Raw genomic sequence first — 17,928 nt, 5'->3', positions numbered from 1 at the left:
AGTTGATTGTCAATTTGGAAGAGCAATGCTTTTGTTTCAATAAAAAAAAAGTTTGATTTCAGAAAAATCCTGGTACAAATCAAAACCAGATTTGAACTCAGAACCACAGAAAGGTTTAGAGTGTTCTTTAATTACCGAATGTATATTTGCAAAATATAGATTACCATTGCAATATACATTTTTGATACAATTGTGCATTGAAGTTCACAAATAAAAGGTTTTTGCACGTTCCAAGCAAAGTTAACTTTTTTAGGAGGGCAATCTGAGTACATACTCAATGTTTGTTTAAGAGGTTTTCATGCAAGTGCATAATGACCCAACATGTGCGTGGGAATTAAAGGTTATTTATCTGCATTAAGCTTCTTAAATACCTGAAACTCAAGACCATACTCTTCACAGTATCTTTGTAGTTCTGGACATGCTTCCTTTAATAACATTTGTCTTTCCTGAACAGTATCTATAGTACAAAAGAACAGAAAATGTTGAATAAAATTAGGGAATAATTAATAGAACTGGTCAAATTGTGGAGTTTTAGCCTGGTAGTTTATATGTTTCCCTTCCTATCACAAGTTCCAGGGTTCAATCCTAATAACTCACTACACTCTCTAAGCATAACAAAGTATGAATGAAATGATTATTTATTTTTAAATGACACTCTTGTATGTTTATACTACATGTGGAGTCAAATGTTAAAAAGTTAACTTTCTTGTTTGTTTAAAATGTGGCAGTCTTTTATTTTTATTTTCACAAATAGCTGGTGTCCAAAGAAGAAGAAATTGTTTTAGTCATGCTTCAAAAGCTCATGTAGATTAAAGCTACAACATTTTATACCCAACAAATTAAAATTGCTCTAGAAAGCCAGAATTAATTATTATTATTAACATAACAACACATCTTATAATGAGGATTTTAATTAGCACCTTGTCCAAGCTTGATGACATCTTTTGGTCTTAATGACAGTGAAATGATGAGCAAGGTAAAAAAGAGGTCAACTTATAAAGATTTGGATTACTCAGGTGACATGATGTGCAGTAATTGACAAAATAATAATATTGCACACTATTTTTTGCTTGTCATCTAGTGTTAATGTTCAAATTAGCATTAATTTTTAGAATTAGAAATTTGTAGCTACGCCAAACATTTTTGAAAAATCTTATTGATTTTCCTAGTATCTCAGAATGATTTTGGAAATATGTAAAGGAATCGGTATGTCTTTTACATATCTGATGGTATGTCAAAGCAACCAAAAATCTTGATCCTGAAATATTGTAATATTGCTTTCCAGCTCTTTGATGCTACAGAGGATTTGTATAAAATATTCAGTAAAAAAACATATGAAAAAATATGTAAAAGTGAAAGTAGGTCAGTTTATGTTATGTTGGACATTGACAGCAGTTATATGTAATCTGATAATAATCAAATCAATTCCAAATTGCCTATTAATGCATATCAAGTTTATTACAAACACCTGACTTTTAAAACTAAAACAATTCAAAACAGATACGTATATATTTATATATAAACAAATGTTGTATTTAGAATCTATATAGTTTAATGTCTTGCACAGAAAGTCTAGATTTTATTTAAGATAGGAATTGTAAATAATGAAAGTTTCATTAACATTTTTGTTGCTTGAAAACAAGGACTGTATTTTGTGAATTGCAAATTTTCTGTAAATTACGAGTCTAGCAAAAATCGTGTTTATCTGCACACTAGTGAAGCATAAGCCGTTAACTTCAAGATGTAATTGATATATTTTTTTAGTACAGATTTTAGTCTCAACGTCGGCATTAATGTTGATCATGTGATCTAGATTAATGTTGTAAATCGTATGTCAATTAATAACAGCAATATATTTTTGTCTTTTTTCCATTCAATATTTAAGTTGTTGATTTATTATTATTTAGGGTTAAAACATGATTGAAATCATTGCTTTGAGTATAATTAAATTCTCTTTTTAATTTAATAAAGATGGTATAGATTGTAGTGGATTAGAAGCTTAATTCATTTTTGTGTCTTATTTAACATGCTTTACTCCTGTACTTAGTATAATGCTTATTTCCAACAACAGTTTATTTGTTCAAATCTTATTGTATGAGTTTCTACTGTTGTACTCTTTGGTTTCATTTGACTAAGCAAGCTTTTAATTCCCTTAAAGTGTGTTATAATAATTCTTTGCGTATGTTATTGAATGAAAAAAATGAGTACATTTTGTAGTGCCTATATGTTTGTTAAATTTGGTATCCCTAGTTCTGGTGAATTCTAGTCTATTTATAGTTTATGTTACGTATTAGTATGTCTAATAATTTTATAGTTTAAAAACTGTCTTTGATAAATTGCTTTCGAATTCAAAATTGTATGTCAGCTGGTCTGACATTTTATATTAGATTTTTTATAATACTCATGTATTTTTATACCTTTTGTATGTTTTTGCTATGCATTTTATTTGCAAAATAAAGTTTATATATATAACATAACATAGTTCTAATAAACAGCCCATATATTATAAATGAAAAATGAAAACATTATTCTGTTCACATTCCAATTAAGTAACTTTTCTTTAAAACCAATTAGCTCACTTTTGACTTAGTGTTCATCTACAAGAACCCTATTACATTTACCATGTTTTAGGATTGATCTAGCATCACATCGATCAATTCTGACAAACAAACCCTTCTTTTTGCTAAAGTGCCCTTTTCAAACTGGAGATCAGTAGCAGAAGTGATAGTAAATAGGAATATTTTGCCCTTTATATGATAACAAAAAAAATCCCTATGAAACTCTGGTTACAAGTTTGTGTATATTGAGGTGTTTAAATCACTGACACTTTAGCGACATTTACGAAATAAAGTGAATAATAACATTAGATTGTTTAAGATCATGGCAATGCATGAGGTGAAAGATGAAAGTTAGATTTACGTTTCAATTTTTCAACTATAGGTTTTCTGTATTCTATCTTTTACCTACTGTATTTAACTTGGCATAATTCATTTGAAATACTGTGTAGAAACAATCTACAATCTTATTTTGGCTAAATAAATGCTGCTTAATTTTGTATCAGTATGCAATGAACGTACAAGGCAAAGCATGCTTAAATACAATTTCAAGATCTGTTAGTATCCTGAAGATGGATTAGTTTTAGTTCTATGTGGAATTGTATATAAGACGTTTAATGATTTTCGTTCCATTGGGTATTTCAAAATGTATTAAATTGCCATTTAGCAAGGTATGAAAGTATGTGTTCACCACAATAGTTCCAATGTTTCAACTTTGTTTTGTTTCAGAGCATTGACTCTTAAGTTTAGAACTTTAAACCAATGAAAGGTCATTACAAAAAAATCAAAAGAATACAAAACTGAAAATACATTTATAACTTGCTCCAGGTTTTTTTTCAATCTTCCAAAGGCACTTGTATTAATTGATAGGATGTCAGGAGATGAAGGATATATTACCTACCTTACTTATTACCTACCAACTTTAATTTTAAAATGACAAATATTGTAATTATTAGAATAGAACTACATTACCTGATTTGTTACAGCTGATTATCATCTTGACGACCCTTGAAGGGGGTGACGGGCACCCAGCCAGTCTGCCACATAATATTTTCTCCATCTTGACTTCTAACACCAAGTTCTGGTTTGTTTAATTCTCAGAGTGAAATAAATAGCATCCTATGTTGATTCTATTCAACCAAAGCCTAAAAGAAGCAAAATATGTGTCAATATTTTTTAAATATCAGTTTATTACTTAAGTTTATTATAAAAAAATGTCAAGAATTAAAATTACATAATTTGTGGTCTGTCTTAAATTAAAAAATCTTTTTATAAATAAGAAACAAAATTACAAACCTAAATGAGAGAAATAAAGAGAGCTAACAAAAGAGTTAAAATTGTGACCATAATAAAGTATTATAGTAATGTATTAGCTATCCAGAGAAACATAACACCTTAATACAGGTATTATTATCAGTCATGATAAAAAAAAATGAGTCCAAAATTATAATAATAAAATAGGGGTTGGACTTATATATACAGTATATACAGTAAATATAACTATTATTTTTTTACCCAAAACTTATTTGGTCTAGAAGTTGTGTTTAGAACCATTTCAACTTATTTGATATCTTTAAGAGTCGATATAGGCACAAAAGGGATTGCTTATACTTAGATCACGCATAAATTAGCAGTGGGATTATAATCAAGTATTGGACTGTACGACAAATATGGTAACATGCAGACAATACAGTATTATTAAAAACTAGGATCAATAAGTAATATCTAGGACAATAGAAGTAGGTCTCTTGGACATTGACACTGGATGGAATTGCTTTGTAAATAAAGTTAAATAATTAACATGTGTAAGCTAACGAGGAGAATAAAATCATTATTCAACCACAAATAGCCTAATTATCATTTTCAGTTAATATAAAAAGGCAGCTGTAAGTTTATGTTGCGTATGATGTATTTCTAATACTGACATGATTGATGATCACTCCGCGAGGCGGCGCCAACGATGACCATATCAAGAATTTCATGTTGATCATATTAATGATGAAACTTGAAATTTAAATGTGATATTGATGATAAAGATGACAACATCCTTGATAATTATGATTATTGGTTTTTATCCATTGCAAGTCTTGCAACAAAATTCCTATATTTAATTTAGTGATAATTAGTAGTAGTAGTAGTAGTAGTATTAAGTTGTAGTAGTAGTAGTAAGTTGTAGTAGTAGTAGTAGTAGTAGTACTAGTAATACTAGTACAAGTAGTAGTAGTAGTAGTAGTACTAGTAGTAGTAGTAGTAGTAGTAGTAGTAGTAGTAGTAGTAGTACAAGTAGTAGTAGTAGTAGTAGTAGTAGTAGTAGTAGTAGTAGTAGTAGTAGTAGTAGTAGTAGTAGTAGTACTAGTAGTAGTAGTAATATAGTAGTAGTAGCATCAGCAGTAGTAGTAGTATGATTATTTTCAATATCATAGACAGTAGTGGAGAGCATACAGCATTTGTTTGTATACTTTATTAAATCATCTGGCAGAGTTAGGCATTGATTTTTACTCTTATTCCCATCTGTACTTCACAATTAATTAGATTTCACAAATATCACAACACCATACAGCTAATAACACCGAGCATATTGAATGTGTACTTCATGAATAAAAATTACATTATACCAGCTTGACTGTAGTTATAAATTCAACTCAGTTCAAAGTGTAGTTAAATACCAATTAACCAAGCTTAATTTTCATCTACTGTATTACCTACCAAACGCATTCTATAAACTACTGCTTAAAGATGTCAACTATCCTTAGCTAACCTTAGTTATTTTATACAAAAGATTAATCTGTACATGCATATAAGCCCATTATACACTGTTAAATTCATTTTTAGGACTGTATTTGGTCGATTTAATATTCGTCTACCATATCCCAAAATGAAAGCTCGCTATTCATTTTTTTATAGGCCATATTGTCAAGTATCAGCTGGCAGAAAATACTAAAATTCTAATTACCATATAATTAATCTGCTATTAATGCTTTATTGAACCAAAGCAATTTAATAGAATAGTGAAATTCACAGGTAACTCATTAAAAAATTGATGCTCTGTTTCAGTAGCTAAGGACACAAGGATGTAAGAGTAGAGTTTGACCGATTATGACACAAACAGCTCATCCAAACTTGTGATTGGTCAACTCACTTTCGTTGTGCTGAGCCCTTGTGTTCTGTCCCAGTGGGAACCACGATTAATGTAGACCAGCAAAGTCAGTAAAACCAACTTTCAAAAGGAGAGAACTTGAACAAATCAACAATAAAATGTTAATCGCTAGGCCTTAGTAATAGTAATTTTTCTTGAGTTGAATGAATGAATTGCTTTTGTGGAAGTACATTTAAATCATCAAGGAAGCGCAATTAAATGTTATCTATTTTACCTTATTATCGTAAATCTCGTAATTACTAAGAGAAGGTCAGGAGTACCAGTAGATGGAATTGTTCAATCAATCAAGATGTGAAAATTCACATTAACACTTTACATTGATTAGTTTATACTACATACGGCGTGTTCTTAGAATTTTTATTCTTAGAAATAGAAGTTTGAAATAATTGGACTTCAAAGTCTGAAATAAGGTGTTATAACCTCACTAACATTTTTTTTTACAATGATCTATACACACAAGATATTCTACACAGCAGCTTACATTTCTTTGATGCTGTCACTGTAACAGAAATGTTTCAACAAATCAAATCAATGATCTATTAACAGGCCCATAGCCAGGGGGAGGGGGGTTATGGTTCGGGCGAACCCTCTTAACCGACTGCTAACCCCCAACCCCGACATGCCCAATACCTCACCCTCATCTCTGAAAATCCCTCACAGTACAAAAGGTTATTAGTAAATTGAAAAATTTGTAAACTCGTTCGTGAATAACTCATACCTTCATCCCTGTATGAGCGTATGTCGAGCGATACGTGTCTGTAAATTTCTAAGAGTTGCGTGGGGGCATGGGGCAGTGACCCAAATACTTAGTATCCGAACACCCTGATTAATGCAGGTTGCCATTTGGCAGTTTTAAAGTATATTCACAGGTAATACTGAATCAGATGTAAAAAGGAAATTTATCTACACGATAAAACTGTGAAAAAAAAACTTACATTTATATAAAAAACTTAAATTATTCATTATTTGTATACTACCTCTGGTCATAGGATTATAGTAGAAGCTGAACTCAACTTCAATCAGAACTTTCTTGCAATGAACAACTATTTAAGCAGGAAACATTTGACCAATCAGATCCTAGGTATGTAATATATGTCTGTCATTTTAGAAGCATGTTGAATTTATCATTTTCTTTGGTGTCAAATTAAAGCAGCTTCCATTGTTATTCTTGTCTTCCGATTATAATGTAAAATGAATAAACAAAAAATGACAAATTGTTTTATTGGCATCTGAAAGTCCATTAAAAAAGGTCAAAAGTCGTTAAAACCACATTAAATGACAGTATTGTATTATAACATAAAGTCAAGCTCATTAAGTTGATGGGTATTTAATCCTAATCAAACTATTTTACTACAGTAAGTAGCCAGTTTTGACATAAACAAAAGTTTTTTATTTAAAATTATAGAATTTTAATCATGACTTTAAAACATAAATTTTGGTAAAACCTATGGTATTAAAACTATAACCAAGCGAGATTATTGTGCAAACAATGGTCAAATTTATTGGTGGCTTTGGGTAAAATTACATTGGTTAAATTTACCATTTTTCAATTCCAATGCAAAAAAGGCTTTAAGATGATCTTATATTACAGAGTATTCTAATTATTATGTTATTACTTCCAGAAAAAAAGAAATCAGCAAAAAAAAAAATAATTGGATCATCCGCCTTCCAATTTAGAAATGTGTTAAATAATCAGTTATTGATACCAATTCACAAGGGACATGTAAATGAAAGGGATTAAGGTATTCAGTTACATACATTACATAAATTCTAACCAGAAAGTGGCGTCTGTCTAATACATCACTGTAAGTTACATCGGCAAACACGTTTTTAAAATAAAACTAACGTTAAAAAAAGGTACTTGCGTCAGACTGCTGTTAAGAGCCAGATTGACTAAGTGGGACAGTGCGTCCATTGGGAGACATTTTAACTGTTATTTGAGCCATTTGCAAGGTAATGGTTGTCCTGATGGTCACGCATTACCTATAAGTTGCTAATCTTCCTCGTAACATCACCTGTGTACTTATAAACTGTATACATCATAATGTAATATTATATTTTATTTATTAATGTCTTAATATAACTATCAATCAAATGTGCTTAAGATCGATATTGCACGTCAATCGTAGCTTAAACCAGCTGTACTTTAAAAATGCATGAAATATGTTAATAACATTCAAGCTTGCAGAAATGGGCGAACGTTTAAAGCGGTCTTTAAGGCAAAATACACCTGATCAAGCATGTTTATAATAACAATATAACCGAGGTAAAAGAATTGATCAAGTTTACAAACTGCAACATAACTAATAACTAATAAGGTGAAAGAATATTACTGCTACACTAGAAAAAAAAAACTAGAATAGATTTACATATTTATCCATGTGTGAGGAGTGAACTTCAGAGTATATTAACTTACATGTTCTTGTTCATGTTTCGGGCCAACCATAAACTTCTAACATCTTGAATCTTCTAAAACTATTTTTATTCTATCTGCTTTAGCCTATACTACATCAACTATAAAATGAAAGGTTGATCTTAAAAAAGCTGTGCTTATGCAGTAATAATTACTTGCAATCAAAATACCCAGAGGCTCTCCCTCTCCAATTAATTTTCCTCATTATTGTACCAATATCAATTTCATCGACATATAAAAATAGAATTGTTTTGGATTCATAAGAAGAACTCTATTTGATTCTTTTTATTTAAAATGGTTACTTTTTGGTTTTTAGGGGGAATAAACCTACTGAATATATGCAATAGTACAGTACTGGGTATTTGGCAGACTTGGAGATAGATCATACGTTATCATGTATAAATGAGAACATTAGACTATAGATCTGGAAAAATGCATATGCACCGTAGGCCTGTATCTATTACTCACAGCTTTCACATCTCATTTTTTTGCAGATTGCTACTAAACAGATAGTTATTTCACAAACAAATAGAGTAGAAACACTAATATGGGACACCCCTATAATGGGGATAGTTTTATGTGAAGCCAATGGGAACTGTAGGCCTATCTCTGTGAATCCTTTTCTGGTGCACTTTTGTGGCTGTAAAATAATAACATTTATTGTGGTATTGGTTACAATATTTATAGAGAGTCTGGGGGGAAAGTGATGTCTTTCCTGCAGTGTACTACATACTACAGTAGTTCAAACAAAATAATAATAATAACTGTAGTTGTACACATTTTAAAATATTTCAAACTCTAACCTCGATAAATATTAATTGAAAGACTTGTATAATGAATTCTCACAGGCCTCATTATATGATTAAAATTTGTAGTCATTATGTACATTGTTAAGGCAATTAAAATATACTTTGACTACAGATTTTCCCATTGTGTGCTTTCTATTGCGACCAACATAAATTAGGATTAGGAGATGTTGGATTAATATTAAAATAATGAATGCTTATGAGTTGAATTGTGAGAATATATTTGCATGTGTTGAAAGATTTAAACTCAACAAAATATTCTTCCTTTTCAAAGTTGTACCTGTAGTAAAATAGAGATATTAATGATTTATTTTACTGGCAGCAAATCAAATCAGCAATTATCTAGGAATAAAACGAAACCCATGCCTTGTTTAAACAACGGGATAGAAAATGATAATCTCCTTCAAGACGGGATTACTTTTAAGTTAAATTTAGAGTGTAATGATTATATAGAATGAAATCCAAAATTGAAAGATTAAAGTTGACTTTACATTTATTGCACCCATGGTAAAATTAATGAGATGTTCTTAAGAATGAGCCCCCAAAATAAGAAATAATTATATAAGTTTGGAAAAAACTGGCTCACATGTACAGAAATGACGAGTGTGGTTATTTGTATTTTTTGGCCTTTATGTACCAACCTTAATGTTCTATTCATATCGCTCTGCAGAATACATTTGATTACAATAGATTACGAAAATATGTACTTGGCTACTAATAGCAACAGAAAAAACATCTTTCTGCAAGTGAATAATGAATGTTTATGAAGAAGTGGATCTAGGCGATGTTGGTCTATTCAACAAGGCTGAATAGAATGCTTTTTAACAAGTTTTTTATTGTGTTTCCCGACATTTTTACAAAAAAACTCAACATTCAATTTAATCCGAATCGTGAGGATGACATGATACTTTATTAAAATCAACCAATTAAATGGCAAGAATAATAATAATTAGGTATGTTATAATTTAGTTAAGTTACTATATAACACAATCCAGTCATTCAATGCATATCATAAATATCAGTACATTGAAATTTGGAATACATTATTATTGCTTAATATCAGTATGGCTGGTATGAAATATATTTGTGTCATGTATCACATAGATTAAATACCTTTAGTGCACACAGTTTTTAATTGTGCATTATAGTGTGATACATGATAAGTGTTTTCTATTTGTTTCTTCTGTAACATCTATTTGAATGTACTGCTAAATTGCTAAATGTAGCGTGAAAAACGCAATACCAATTAAACTTTGATCGGTATAGATAATAAGTAAGATATATTATTGTATAAATGACCTTTTCATTTATTGTACCCAAGTTTAATAAGAAATGAAAAAACGTAAAAATTCTAAAAATATCTAATTTCTATGCTAGTCTGAAAAACCATTTGTTATTTTTGCATTTAAAAGCATTTTAATAGCCATTTCATGTTTGTGTATTTGATGAGATAAAAAAGAAAACACACTATATTGCTATATGTTCAACATATTACAATGTATTGATGTTTTTTCTAATGTATATAAAAATAGTCTATTGACACACCGGTACTAATTTTACTGTGGTATAATCGTCTCAATAGAAATTCAACTTCAGACGTACTGTATATGTATGTGTGAAACTATACATTTTACTCATTGTAATTAAATCTCATTTAACATAATGCTGAGGCTTGGTACAATGTGCTCCTAATAACTGCTCATTCTCCTATGTTGAATGAATACCGGACTAACCTTCACCTGCATTTATCAATAATAAATTTTTATTTATAATCTTTTAAGTACTCTCTTATATTGTGTGAAATGTAACAGACTGAAAATAAAGAAATATTTAACATTTATCCATGGATTTGAACATTTTTAATTTATTAAAAGTAATTTGAAATTCAAAAATTTTGGATGGATATTTCTAAAATTAGATATTTCATATTATGCAAGTTGTTCAGCAGTGTGAGTCATAGAGCCTGCTCTAATCCATGCTTGATAGCACATAGCCTACTACTAAAAGGTAGGATTTGCTTATTTTATTTCCAGTTATAGTCAACTTTTTCTGAAATAGTATCGTCTGAAAACCGGAAAATGTCCATAAACCAAAGGTCCTAATTTATTATTGAATTTTAAAAAACTTTTCAGAATATGACACCAGACAATTGGACCAAGGTGGCATATTTTGGGAAATTGCTTAAAATGAATATTAAAGAACTATCCATAATAATACATTTTATATCCCGACTAATACTGTTTCCATTGCAGGAATCAATTACTGTAAATATAATAAAAATGTTATTGGAAAATGAAATAAAATAATATTCTTCTCATATCACTAAACTAGCTTAAAGTTCCTCCATGCTGGTAATAGTGTGTATAAAGAGAAAATAATGCGTTACTGGTAGGTTTTCGATAAACATTGAAATTTCATTTCACAAATTCTTATTTACTCAGTCAAAACATATTTGCTTATTCAAGTCATTAGCCATTCGCAAGAGTAAATATAGATAATGAAAACAGGGTACTATTGAATTTCTTTGTTTAGAACGAATATTGTACAGGAGGGCAATTAAATTATATATATATAATTATTAATAATAGTAGCCTGACTTAACCTGAGTCAATCCCTAGATTTGATTACAGATTATATTAGAGAATAATTTAAGAATGTTGTCTTGTGAAGGATTTCTATAGTATTTCTTGAGTGACGTTGATGATGTCAAAGTGATGGTTGCCGTTGGTAATCATGATGGCAATGGTGATTTGCGTGGACTGACGACCAACCTAGCTCAGGTCAATTGATGTCGGCGGCCCTCATCTGGACCATCTGGACCATCAAACCTGTGTCAAGGTGAGGAGTGAGGACACACGTCCCAAAATCTCCACATGCACAAAATGAACTGACATAGTTTGGTTGTTGTTAGTCGCAAATCGAAAACTCTGTATTGATAATAGTGATGACAATAGCATGACAATAATGACAGTGATGGCGATGACAGTTATTACAATGACAATGATGATGGTCAAAACTCTTTATTGTTGATAAATATGATGATGATGATGATGAGATGATGATGACGATAATGATGATGAGATGAAAAAGAAAAAAATTGAATTTATTGATATTCTTTATATCACATATATACCAGTACTAATTTTACTGTGGTACAATCGTCCAAAAGGAATTCAGCTTCAGACATATATGTGTGACAACTATAATGGTATGATAATGATATGTTACTGATTTTGATGATGTAGGTAACGATAATAGTGATTTTTGATATCAGTAACGGCTGATGATGATGACTATAGCAATGATACTGATATCAATGATGGTATGAAACCTAATGATGTTAATGATGCCGCATTATCTATTGATAAACAGAATACGCATACATCATGTAAACTATATTTTATACCGTCTCATGATCTAAAGCTTAATGTTCACACGATTTTTAGCACGATGCAATTAACATTGTTAAAAAAGTCTTTAAGCAAACGTACAGTAATATGTTATTAATAAACCTGATTTCATACATATGATAAGAACATAGCCTCTGTACAAAGTCATGATTTCTCTTCATTCTAATAACGAAAACAAAGCTGATTTAATTGATTGGCTTCAAGCAAAATCTGAGAATACTGAAGAAAATCAATGAACACATCATAATGAAGTTGAACAAACAATACCCCCTAGGTAACCATGTCATCTCCACGTAATGCTCTCAAATTTATACTTAACTCAGCTTCTTTCTTGTGATTGGGTTTTAACATTAGTTTTCCACTAAAATTTGAAATAAAATCTTTATAATTATTGATTAATCATGAACCATTATAATAATACAGTAATATAAAATTCCCTAAAGATTTTTTTTAAAGATTTTTTCTTTAGAATTCAAGATGTTCAGAGAACAGATTACTTTTAAACCAAAACTCTTACCAATTCTGCAGAATTTTGGAATTAGAAAAGGTGGAGAGGAGTGTGTCCCAAGATATATTACACACGACACCTCACAGCATTTTGCATTCTAAATGCATGCTTGTCAGGAGATAATAACTAAATAATAACATTATTTATATACATTCACATACAGTGTTCTTTCTAATAGTATAAAACAAACTAATTACCAACAGATCTGATGAAAATATACAATTTTTATCCATTTACTCCAGTCTTCAAATTACCACTAGGACTAATTAGTAAGCTCTTGCGTGAGCTCTACTGAGGTCATTCAGAGGATTAAGAGGTCGCACATATCTACACGATCGTTGTGTGAAATGACTTGTCCATTTGTTCAGATTTCTAAGTACTGTACTGAAGATAATCTAAAAATTCCATGGCTAGATTTGTTGATGCATGCGTGCATATAATTATAATAATGAAAATATCTATCATATTTTATATTTATTATCTTAAACTTTCAAATGGTACTGTATCGATGGGCAAAAAGTATACAAAAATACTTTACATAAATAATAAAATATATTACACAAACCAGAAATGATGTAAGTAGTCTATGAATAATAAAATATACTGTATCAGTTATTACATGACATAGCATATTAAATTTAATTAAAAATGTTTTTCAAAATTGCCAAAGTCTGATTATATGAGTATTTATTAGGGCATTATTATTATTGTCATCATTGATATTCAATTATTCAAATACAGGTACTGTACTAAATAAAATATAATAAATAAATTATAAGAGTATTTTAATTTAGACTTAATTAAATTATCTAGAGTTATTAAATTAGCTTTTTATATTCCAATAAACAAAAACTTGACAGATATTAAAAACGTCATAATACAGCCGAAATGACAGTAAAGAAGAAAATATAAAACAGTAGTTTTCTTAAGAACGCAATTGACAGGGCAAGCAAACCGAACAAATAAAAATATAAATATAAAATTTTAATGAATAAACTAATTCATCACATGCCAATCTAATCTATATACAAGATCATACATCCAACTATTTACACTAATACCATTTGTGGAGAGGGGTGTTCAATGAAAATTTCTACTTTTCATGGGGAAAGGGCTATTGTCGGTTTATCCAGGTAAGATCGGTACAAAGTAGACATTCTATTTCTAGTAACAAAACATTTCAATATTCGAAACGTATTCTAAAGTATAGTTATGTCTCTGGACCATTCTATAGTCACCACCAGATACTGTAGACTTTCTTCATCAGTGCTTCTATGAATATATGACTAGTTGGGAGGAGAAATGCCAGTAGACCAAACCTAATACTGTTTTGATTTCACCATCATTCGGTAAATTACCTCATGACGTTTTATGATGAAGGTAAGATAAAGATAATAATAACAAAATTATTTCTGGATTTTGCATTGCAAAAATCTTTTAACAAATCAATCGATATTAAAAAAATTATATAAAACATGACGTTTGTTTTATAATTTGTTCAACTTTATGCTAGATTTGAAATCAAATAATGCCTAAAACAGATAACCAATAACATCACAATATTTTCAATTGTAGGCAATTTTCAGATGACATACTTTATTCAAACCTTGGCTGTGAATTTAAGAAGCAATTTAAAACTTTCCTGCCAAGTGTAATAAAATATATCATAAAAATAACATCATCCTTTTTTTATACTTAAAAACCTGATATTTGCAAGAAGAAATTGATAATTTTCAAAAGAATAATTTTTCAAATCAATTTGTTTTTTTTTTAATGTTATAATATTTTGCATGTTTTACAGTATTTTAAATTTATTTTATAAGTAATCTTAGAAATGATTTTAAAGTATTTTAAATGTATTTTAATATCTTATCTTGCCATGTCTTTATGAAAAATTCTATGTCTGCAAACACATAAAAAGTGTCAATACATATAAATTATAGTTACATAACTTTGTCTAGACCTGTTTTATTATTTATTTTCTGGTGTACACTATACATAGTGTGGACAAGAACTATAAAGTAGCACGGTACATTTAACAATAGGTTGATTTGAACAACCTTGTTTACATTTTAATGTGATACAACAAATAATGCAAAGAATAATTAAATTGGTATTAATAATCAATTAAACTAGTAGGCGGTGTAGGTAGTAATCTATTGCATAATTTGAAGGATATTCAACCTGAAACATTTTAAAATGTGCTCCTTCCCACATGTGAGTATAAAGAAAGCACTGAAGTAACAGCAGTATAAATGGATTCTAAAATATTATAATAGTACATAGTTATCTACCGCATAAAATATATTCCTTCCAGAGTACAGAAGACGCCAACAAACAGAATATTGGATTCTAAAATACGTACAGTATAATAGTACATAGTTAATCTAGAGCATAAAATCTACTCGTTCCCACACTGAGTACAAAAGGTAACACTGACGCCAACATAGAGAATATTAGATTGTAAAATACATTATAGTATAATAGTACGTAGTAATCTAGAGAATAAAATCTACTCGTTCCCACACTGAGTACAAAAGGTAACACTGACGCCAACATACAGAATATTGGAATCTAAAATACATTACAGTATAATAGTACATAGTTAATCTAGAGCAAAAAATCTACTCGTTCCCACACTGAGTACAAAAGGTAACATTATAGTATAATAGTACATAGTAATCCGGAGAATAAAATCTACTACCTTCCACACTGAGTACAAAAATATTGAAGCCAACATGCAGCAGATTGAATACTGAAATATTATTATACTAGAGTAATCTACCGCATGAAGGATATTCAAAATGAAAAATCGCAAATTGGATTTGAAATTGTCTTCCACAATCAAACTTCAAATGTAATATAAGAAAGCTTTAGTATTTAATACCTACTGTTGACATGTTCACGCTTTATATTATATATAGCTATATATTACTGATGGAATATAAATTACCAATGTTTTCGCTAGTGACCTTTCAAAAGCTCCACCTCCCCTTCTTCCCGTTTTGAAATCTACCCTTCACAATTATAATCTATTTTAATATATACATGGATGGAAATAAGAGGGAAGGAATCAGGGAGGGAGCCATCTGTAGCAGTACTTGAAATTATTCTGCTTATAAAAAATGAATAAATAATTTAAAAGAATTAAAAGTGGTTGGTATCCAATAAACCGAATTGTTGAAATTAAATCAATATTTGTGTGTACCTATGTTCCCAATGATGAACATTGTAATTTAATGAATTATATTAATTATACAGTACAGATATGTAAATAAAATTCATTGATGCCATGTACTTGAAAAGAAAGAACATTTTTTAATCAAATCTTATAATTAAAGTATGATGAATTATGTAAAACAATTATGCAATTATCTGTAGTTTGTGGGATGAATATATAAATATAATTATTCAATAATCCCAAATAATGTTAAACATACAGAAAACAGGATGTTTAAAGTTATTATTTAACGTTATATAAATAATGAATGTTTATATATTGAATAATTTCATGATTTGATTGAATGACAATATTCAAATCATTTATTACTTGTTTTATAACATACCTTTTATTTAATCATTCTATTTCATTTTGAATCTGATTTCAAAGGTCACGAAAAAGGCAGCACTAAAGCTCTGTTTACACTACAGTATAAACTTGACAACAAAATGTGATGTGCCCATGTATGGACATGATGATATTAAATAATCACGAATAATGTTAAACATACAGAATACAGGATGTTTACAGTTATTATTTAACGTTATATAAATAATGAATATTTATATGTGCCCATGTATAGACATGATGATGTCATAACTACCATATTTGGGTATATCACTACAATATTTGAGTGCAGTTTTTTTGTCAAACGAATTTGATAGTATAGACAGAGCTTTACAGTACAACTCTAATCACAGTGATACAGTAATATACTTTAAATAATAAAGGATGCAACAAGAGAAAAACAAGTCATCCTGACCGCAATCAAACTCTGCATCATCCTATAATAGATCATCTGAGCGCATCATGGTATATTTAAGTTTAGATTTTATACTATCATATTTAAAATATTAAATACATTATTATATACTGTATATACTGTACATCTAATAAAACATTGTACAAAAGACATTTTCGAACAATTAAAATTTATTATTGTTATTTACCTCATATTATTATTTAATGCAAAAAGACAATAATATGAATTACCTTATATTAGTGTGATACAGTTATTCTTTTTAATATTTAAAAATCCTTGAATATTTATATGAACATCAATCTCACAGACAGATCATAGAAATGATGGCAACCTTCCGACGAAAAATCCCAGTAAATTAAAATCGAAATCGATACACAAAAGGCAGAGAAATGTTGTCTTTCAGTCTTTTTCGGTTATCTAATGCTATCTTTCATTCATTAATATCAGAGCATCAACGATAGCACATCATTACTTGACTGTGAGACGGTTGAGAGAGCGTGTGTATGCTCAACAAATACAGTAACAAACTAATATATTTAATTGCTAGATTATGAGTGAATCAGCCGAGTCCATTCTTAAAACAGGGGTGGTTTTTCTCAAAGATTATGCTAATTAAGAATTGATCATATAATGGTAGATTCCTGATATTAGCATGTATATGTGCATTTATTATTATTCACACGCACACAAGGAGGAAAAAGGTTGAGTGTGAGTTGTGGTTGATACTTTGTTATCATGCTCATTAATGGAATAAATTGACGGGCTGGTAAAAACATGCTTTAGATGTTAATTATTGCATTGGGAATAAAATAGGCTATTGTTAATTGGATTATTCCAAAACCTGTATTTGCAACTTCATTTGTCATGCACTTGTCAAAAAAAAAAATTTACGTCCAAATCTGAATAAATCTCATTATAAAAAGCAATCAATGATAAGAAATATTCTATTCTGAAACTCCAAGAACACAAACCTATGTCAGAACATGAATCTAATGTCAAGAAATATATACAAAACAAATAATAGCATAGTTTAATGCACTCTTTTGAATTTTAATCAGGTTTTGGAGTAATTTATAATTAATATATATATAATATA

At 29.4% G+C, this 17,928-nt stretch overlaps 1 protein-coding gene across 1 annotated transcript in view; it reads right to left on the bottom strand.

Annotated features, from left to right (window-relative positions):
* Window positions 1-17,315, bottom strand: part of LOC144845050 (NACHT and WD repeat domain-containing protein 2-like) — a 40,631-nt gene extending 23,316 nt beyond the window's left edge. The window contains exons 1-3 of the mRNA XM_078702178.1: window positions 17,063-17,315; window positions 3,528-3,700; window positions 372-457 (exon numbers count right to left, since the gene is read on the bottom strand). Coding sequence (XP_078558304.1) covers window positions 372-457; window positions 3,528-3,615 — 174 coding nt within the window. The 5' untranslated portion in view covers window positions 3,616-3,700; window positions 17,063-17,315. The remainder of the gene's footprint in view (window positions 1-371; window positions 458-3,527; window positions 3,701-17,062) is intronic.
* Window positions 17,316-17,928: the final 613 nt, after the last annotated feature.

This window comes from Antedon bifida, chromosome 6 (assembly GCF_963402885.1).
Source record: "Antedon bifida chromosome 6, ecAntBifi1.1, whole genome shotgun sequence".
NCBI classification, from domain to species: Eukaryota; Metazoa; Echinodermata; class Crinoidea; order Comatulida; family Antedonidae; genus Antedon; species Antedon bifida.
This window is presented reverse-complemented; position numbering and strand designations above follow the sequence as displayed.